This window comes from Austrofundulus limnaeus, unplaced genomic scaffold (assembly GCF_001266775.1).
Source record: "Austrofundulus limnaeus strain Quisiro unplaced genomic scaffold, Austrofundulus_limnaeus-1.0 Scaffold681, whole genome shotgun sequence".
Lineage (NCBI taxonomy): Eukaryota > Metazoa > Chordata > Actinopteri > Cyprinodontiformes > Rivulidae > Austrofundulus > Austrofundulus limnaeus.
The window spans coordinates 111747-119638 of record NW_013953083.1 but is presented as its reverse complement, the minus strand read 5'-3'; the positions used below and the strand labels follow the sequence as shown (position 1 = coordinate 119638).

General features: G+C 43.4%; 1 protein-coding gene across 2 annotated transcripts in view; it reads left to right on the top strand.

Annotated features, from left to right (window-relative positions):
- Positions 1–7793, top strand: part of rps6ka3b (ribosomal protein S6 kinase, polypeptide 3b) — a gene marked incomplete at its 5' end in the record, with an annotated part of 10184 nt that extends 2391 nt beyond the window's left edge. Inside the window, 13 exon segments of one of the 2 annotated variants that reach the window (XM_014027771.1) lie at positions 898–968; positions 1452–1540; positions 2088–2152; positions 2246–2348; positions 2442–2551; positions 3115–3237; positions 3335–3424; positions 4946–5104; positions 5180–5341; positions 6132–6208; positions 6323–6440; positions 6522–6662; positions 6747–7793. In XM_014027771.1, the coding sequence (XP_013883225.1) occupies positions 898–968; positions 1452–1540; positions 2088–2152; positions 2246–2348; positions 2442–2551; positions 3115–3237; positions 3335–3424; positions 4946–5104; positions 5180–5341; positions 6132–6208; positions 6323–6440; positions 6522–6662; positions 6747–6869 (1431 nt within the window). 2 annotated transcript variants of the gene reach the window in all.
- Between the last annotated feature and the right edge of the window lie 99 nt (positions 7794–7892).

Genomic DNA, 7892 nt, shown 5'->3' with positions numbered 1-7892 from the left:
AAAACTGTCTCAACTCTTCGTAGTTCTGTTGCAGGTGTCTCAAAACTGTCTCAACTCTTCGTAGTTCTGTTGCAGGTGTCTCAAAACTGTCTCAACTCTTCTTAGTTCTGTTGCAGGTGTCTCAAAACTGTCTCAACTCTTCTTAGTTCTGTTGCAGGTGTCTCAAAACTGTATCAAAGTCTTCGTAGTTTTGTTGCAAGTGTCTCAAAACTGTCTCAAATCCTTCTCAGTTATGTTGCAGGTGTCTCAAAACAGTTTCAAACTCTTCTCAGTTGTGTTGCAGGTGTTTTAAAGTTGTCTTTAATTTTTACCAGTTTTGTGTCTCTGACTCATTTTAAGAGAACCACAGACGTATTTGACTCCTTCACAGGACCTCTCCTCTCGAGGCTACAGTCTCAAAGGTTCAGGCCTAATGTTCTGTTGAATGGATTATATTTGATCTCTCTCCCAGGAGCAGGTGTTATTTATGTAAACAAAGGGAAAAATATAATCWGTTTTACATAAAAATCCAAAACCTGCTGATTATAAAACATTTCAACACAGAGAGCTTCTTTTCCAGAGGGTAACACACAGAACCTGAGTTATTATAAATAAGATAATTATGTTATAAATCAAAATATTGCTCTCAGATTCAGTCAGATGTTGACACAGTTTGATGAGTTCTTCAGAACCGGATCCATTTGGACCTRCAGCTCTCTGACAGCTCATTAATAAGTAAAGACCTGATGGAATCTGTTTGTTTCTGTACTCCAGGTTAGATTTTCTGTCCGTTCTTTGAACTCGACTCAAAAAGCTTTAAAGATCTATTGACTGAGACGACTTTAAAGAAACTACAGAGAAAATGTTTATTTTTTCTGTCTGCACCTCTGACGTGGAGTTTCTTCTGTYTGTCCTCAGTTTGAGATGCTGACGGGAACGCTGCCTTTTCAAGGCAAAGACAGGAAGGAGACGATGACAATGATCCTGAAGTAAGACACTTTATCCCGTCTGTGCCGTCCTGTTCGATCTGCGGCGTGCAGCTTTTATTACAGCTCAAAGTACAGAGAGGAGAAAGTACGAGAGACTGAGTCAGCCAGGAGGACTTATGTTCCTGCAGACATTTAAGACCAGGACTGGGTGGGACYCAGCAGAGGACAGATAAGAGACATGAACCAGAGGACATGAAGCAGAGCCTGAGATGGTGTTGGAGTGATAAAAATTCAAAACACACCTCAGAGGAAATATTAACTCCTCCTGCTTCCTCTGCCTCTGCTTCAGGCCGGCTGCTCGTCTGCAGGAAACGCTGAGTGCACTCTGCAGAGTGCTGACGCCGCTTCCTGTTCCACCGAGCTCCTTGATTGTCTTAGCTTTCAGACRCTTCAGTCTGGATATACAATACAGACGTTCAGCGTGTTGTTTCTCTCTGATTCTCCTCTCATTTCTGACGTTTTATTCTTTCTCTCTCCCTGCAGAGCTAAGCTGGGAATGCCACAGTTTCTCAGCTCTGAAGCTCAAAGTCTCCTCAGGAGCCTTTTCAAACGCAACCCTGCCAACAGATTAGGTAAAAAAAAAAAAAAAACAAGTCTTATATGAAACAAGGGGGAGTGAAATGAGCTGCAGACAACACAACAAACTAATAAAAGTTTATTCAAAAGCACAAAGGAAGGTTTTACATACCACACAGATTTTATTGTCTCAATTTATCCGCATTATATTTTGAAAATGTTTCTCTAAAACTGTTCTGAACATAATAACTCTGGAAACATTTCTTCTAGAGCAGAATTAAAAATTTATTTAATTATTTTTCACTTCGTAAAAATTACCACTTTTATTTTGAAAGGCTCCCCCATTACGCAGCACTTTCTGTATTGATTGTTTTGGAGGGAAAAGTGTTTTAAACATGCTGCGGCAGTTACTGCCCCCTGCTGGCAAACAGGAAAATACCAACAGACTAGAGCTGGGTCGAAGCAGGTCACAGAGTGGTTCTACTTAATTTTATTTATTTAAAATAGAAACTGTTAAGTTTAATCACAGTTTTTCCTGTTCTTATAGCAGATATGTTGTAAAAGTTTCCTTCAGTTGGACTCAGATGAAATGTTTGTTTGCAGGAGCCGGAGCAGACGGAGTGGAGGGGATCAAACGGCATCAGTTCTTCAGCACCATCGACTGGAACGTCAGTTTCTCCTTTATTTAATCTGACAGGACAGAATCAACCCTAACATTGATGTCGTTATAACGCTTTWATTTTTTTATTTTCCTCCTGCAGAAACTCTTCCGCAGAGAGATCCGTCCTCCTTTCAAACCGGCTGCAGGACGACCCGACGACACGTTCTATTTCGATTCAGAGTTCACGGCTAAAACCCCCAGAGGTGCAGGTTTCTGCTGGTCTGCTGAGAGCTGAGCTACTYTTCTGTAGCTATCAGCGAGCGGTTAGCTAACAGCTGTTCTCCTGTGTGTGTCAGACTCACCGGGGGTCCCGCCCAGCGCCAACGCTCATCAGCTCTTCAGAGGCTTCAGCTTCGTGGCCATAACAGAGGARGAAACTCAGCCGGTACCAAATACTATAGTACAGGTGAGCACGTACCCCCAAGACCACCTTCATCCTGCAGGGCTGCAAGCTCCGAGCTGAGTTTTATTTGTTCTGGTTCAAAGACTGACGACGTGGACCCAGTCTGGTCTCAGCTTAACCTGTTTTATACAAAGTTATGATTATTTTTAATATTTAGAATCAAACATCTCAAAAACTAAAGTAGCCTTACAAGCTAGCGTGTGGCTAGCTAGCGTGTGGCTAGCTAGCGTGTGGCTAGCTAGGGAAAATTTTGTTTTTGGTCCTTAACCGTTCTGATTTAAAGACTAAAGACGTGGTCCCAGTCTGGTCTCAACTTTACCCTGTTTAGAACCAAACATCGCATGAATYAAAGTAGCCTTACAAGCTAGCAAGTGGCTAACTAGCATGTGGCTAACTAGCGTGTGGCTAGCTGGAGAAAAGTTTGTTTTTGGTCCTTAAGCCACATTACAAACTGATCCACCAGCATTCCTGAGTGTTCACATGTCATTCTGTTAGTAAAATATCACGTGAACCAGTCGATAAGTTTAATRAAACTTTATTATTTTATGTTTGTTCTCCTGCAGCAGCTTCACAGAAGCACGTCTCAGTTTTCAGACACGTATGAGATCAAAGAGGACATCGGCGTGGGCTCGTACTCCATCTGCAAACGCTGCGTGCACAAAGGGACGGGCATGGAGTACGCAGTCAAGGTAAACAACAACAACAACAACAAGCCTGCAGTCAGCAGATCTGCTTTTTGTCCTTCCAGAAACAGTTTTTATTGTACTRAGAACGTTTCTGTTTCAGATCATTAACAAAGCTAAGCGAGACCCCACAGAGGAGGTGGAGATCCTGCTGAGATACGGGCAGCATCCCAACATCATCACCCTGAAAGACGTGAGTCAACCTGACAATCAGAAATCTCTCCTCGCTGCAGGACTGGCAGGTCCGACGGGATTTCTCTTAGTTTTTTATTATTTTTATTATTTTCTCTTTCACTGCACTGGATGGTGACCACAGAGCGTCATGGAGTCGTGTCACTAACGTCTGAGCGGACGAAACTTTCCAAAGTTTTTGTAAACCAGCTCTTCTTACTGCGTAAACTTTACACTTTTTTACGTTTGAAACATGTCAATTTCGAAAAAAATTACGTTTTTCGACAAAATGTTTTTGCGCTAGGATGAGGTGGTTTTTTGGCCGTATCGAAATTGGTGTTTTTCACAAAACTGCAATGGAAACACTTTTTTCACATCACAGGAGTCACGTGATCAACAACCGGCTGTTTCTACTGGTGAAAAAGACGAAGAAGAAGATAACAGGAAGTAGAAGTAGTAGTAATATCACAGAAGTAGTATAAAATAGTAAACTCACCGACTACAATTTCCCAAAATCACAGCATACGTAGCCGCTCCCAAGTAGGGACTTGTCTCTGGAAAGCCTCGATAAAAGACGCCGACGTCTCCTCTGATGATGAGCGCTAGTGTCGTGGTAGCAACATGCTATGTGTTTACATCCATCGCTGCCATGTTTGTAATGACTTATCATGAGAACAAACGTATTCACGTGACTTTAATAACATTTCTTGCTTAATGGAAACTGCAGTCGTGAAACTGTGTTTTTTCAACATTAATAGAATATCAACAAAGTTTTGTGCACATTTGCAATGGAAACACAGCTACTGCTAACACATGGTTTCTGCACTCACAACTGGAAGTAAAGACTTTATTTGACTTGTATCTTTTATATAAAATCTTGTAAAAACAAAATTCACTACAAGGATTCGTCAGAGTCTTCTGCTGCTCACGCTTCAAGAATTATTTTGATACGACTTATCGTTTTTACACAGCGACCGTTTGATGCTTAATTTTCACTTAGTTTCTACACAATGTCCGCTGGCCCCGCCCCCTCAAAAACAGGGAATCACCGAGGCAACCAGTKACTCAGCAGATTCTGACGCACTATTGGTTATATACTGTATATACATTATTTTTCTTGCTCAGTAGATRAAATAATTAAAATATAAAGAGCTCTGTGTTTCAAAACAAAGCTCATAAATACTTTTCAAAATAAGAGTCTGGCTCTGTCTGCTCTTTATAGAAGAAAATTAGTCAGATGTTCTAGTTTTGAATATTTTTCTGAATAAATCATATTTTTTACACAATCAGAGGTTTTTCTGAATCATAAAACTTATTTTATCAAACCATGAATCTGCCTGAAGCTGAATTTATTTTGTTTTTTTATAAACGGTGATAATTTTATCCAGGCTGACTCTGAGTGGCTCTGCTCAGTGATTATCAGCTGAATTTATTTCTTCGGCTGATTTAAACGCTCTGGTTGTCCTGTGACTTAGCGCTGATGAGCGGAGGCCCAGGCCTTCATGGTTCTGGTTCTGTTGGGTCTAACCTGTTGTTGTTGCAGGTGTTTGACGACGGCCGCTCCGTGTACCTGGTGACGGAGCTGATGAAGGGCGGCGAGCTGCTGGATAAGATCCTCAGACAGAAGTTCTTCTCGGAGCGAGAGGCCAGCGCCGTCCTCCACACCATCACCAAGACCGTGGAGTACCTGCACATCAACGGGGTCCGTCCCTCCTCCGGCTCAGGTGACCGTCAGCGCAGCCGGGTGGTTTAAACTAAAGCCCCGCCTCTCCTGCAGGTGGTCCACCGAGACCTGAAGCCCAGTAACATCCTGTACGTGGACGAGAGCGGGAACGCAGAGTCCATCCGCATCTGCGACTTCGGCTTCGCCAAACAGCTGCGAGCGGAGAACGGCCTGCTGATGACGCCGTGCTACACCGCTAACTTCGTAGCTCCAGAGGTGCGTCTGAAACACCTGCAGGAGTCCTCGTGTTTCACCTTTACTCACTACTTTTACTGACACACAACACTTTTATACAAACTTCTCATGCTGCTACTGTCAGGTTTGTTTTTTAGTGTTTAGTACTTTTATTTTGAAACTATTGTGTTGCTACATTTAGCTTTTAGCTAGCATTTAGCTTCTTTTAGTTTTAGGTAGGGCTTTTATTTTGAAACTATTGTGTTGCTACATTTAGCTTTTAGTTAACATTTGGTTTCTTTTAGTTTTAGGCAGGGCTTTCCTAGTTTTAAGCTAGCATTTAGCCACTTTTAGTTCTTTAGGTATTATACTGGTTAGCATTTTGCCTATTATAGTTAGCATTTGCTACTTTTTTCAGTTTAAAGTGTTTTAATACTGTTAGCTTTTAGCTAGCATTTTAGACAAGCTTTTGATATTTTTCAGGTAGCATTTTGCTAGTTATGCTGTTTATCTGAGTTTTGCTTTATTTACCTTTTTATTCGATTGTTTTGCTGCTTTAGCTTGTAGCTTTTTCTTTTAGGTAGCTTTGTTGGTTGTTTAATAAATGATTACATTTTTTTAAGTTACTTAAAATAACATTTTTAACTTGAGGCTTACATTTTCTTTCTTTTAAGCAATTTCTTTTGTTAATTATTTTATTTAAACCTGAAGTTTTGCTTCTTTTAAGTTGAATAACTGAGTTTCTTCAGCTAGTTTGAAGAGCTTCGGCTGATTTATTTCTCTGCTTGTTCCTGCTGTTTGAACAGGAGGTAAATGTTTGTTTTGTCTGCAGGTGTTGAAGAAGCAGGGCTACGATGCAGCCTGTGACATCTGGAGTCTGGGGGTCCTGCTCTACACCATGCTGACCGGGTCAGTTTACTCTGAGCTTTTATTCTGAAGTTTCTGCTTTTTGAACAGAATAAATCTAAAATCTGGAACTCAGACGTRTTTTGGAGCGTATGAAGACTCTCTGTTGCTCCACAGTTTCACTCCCTTTGCCAACGGTCCAGAGGACACGCCAGAGGAGATCCTGACCCGGATCGGCAGCGGGAAGTTCTCCCTGAAGGGGGGCTACTGGAACTCTGTGTCTCTGGAGGGAAAGGTGAGAGGATAAAACGTGCTTTTATTTTGGAACAGGAAGAACTCTGAAGGCTTACTGGAGGTGGTTTTGGTTGCCCACCAGGATCTGGTGTCTAAGATGCTGCACGTGGACCCCCACAGGAGACTGACTGCGGGTCAGGTCCTCAGACACCCCTGGGTGACCCGCAGAGACCAGCTGCCCAACTACACCCTGAACCGACAGGAAGCCCCGCACCTGGTCAAGGTAAACACCTGAGCTCCTGCAGAGGGTCCTCCTCTTCCTGTTTGGTTAAACATCTTCCTCCTCCTCCTCCTCCTCCTCCTCCAGGGGGCGATGGCGGCCACCTACTCGGCGCTGAACAGGAACGTGGCCACGGTTCTGGAGCCGGTGGGCTGCTCCTCTCTGGCCCAGAGGAGGGGTCTGAAGAAGGTCACCTCCACGGCTCTGTGACCTCCTCCTCCTCCTCCTCCTCCTCCTCCTCCTCCTCCTAACTCTGACCTCGATCCCACCACCGCCGGACCTTCTCTTCCCCTCTCCAGTCCGGTCCGGTCCGGTCCGGTGGGACAGACTACTGATGGAGCCTCTAAAGCCAAATAGGAGCACAGCCCCGCCCCCTGCCCATGCCCCGCCCCCCAGGCTCTTCTGATTGGATCTCTTCTCTCTTACTCTCCATTCTCAGCTTTAGCCTCGCCGATCGRGTGGCTGGACCAGAACCAGAACCCGTCGACCCGTTTCTGCTTTGGACAATCAGCGCTGCTCTTAGAGCAGCAAGTTAACAAAATAAAAGTATTTATTCACTCGGACAGGAAGTCATAGGATCAATGAGAGGGATGTGTTTATGCTGTGGTTCTGATGGTTTAAACCTGGGTCCAGTTCTGATGGTTCAAACCTGGGTCCGGTTCTGGTGGTTTAAACCTGAGTCCGGTTCTGATGGTTCAAACCTGGGTCCGGTTCTGGTGGTTCAAACCTGAGTCCGGTTCTGATGGTTTAAACCTGAGTCCGGTTCTGATGGTTCAAACCTGGGTCCGGTTCTGGTGGTTCAAACCTGAGTCCGGTTCTGATGGTTCAAACCTGGGTCCGGTTCTGGTGGTTCAAACCCAGGTTCGGTTCTGATGGTTCAAACCCAGGTTCGGTTCTGATGGTTCAAACCCAGGTTCGGTTCTGATGGTTCAAACCCAGGTTCGGTTCTGAAGGTCAGAAAAGAACAGACGGCAGAAATCTGAGCTTGGCCTGTTGAAGCAGAGAAATTATTTAGTTTCAGGAAGAAAAACAAACTTTTTCTGTTTTTTAAACATAAAAACTTTATTTCATCAACAGATTTCTACAAAAATCAACTGATGTTATTTTTTAACAGACGACGTAAATCCTGAAAACTCAACAATATTTGTCGTTTTCTTTAATTTGTTCAGAAAAATTCAACATTCTAAATGAGTATCTGCCCCCTGGTGGACAAACTGTAAAGCTCAGTTAATT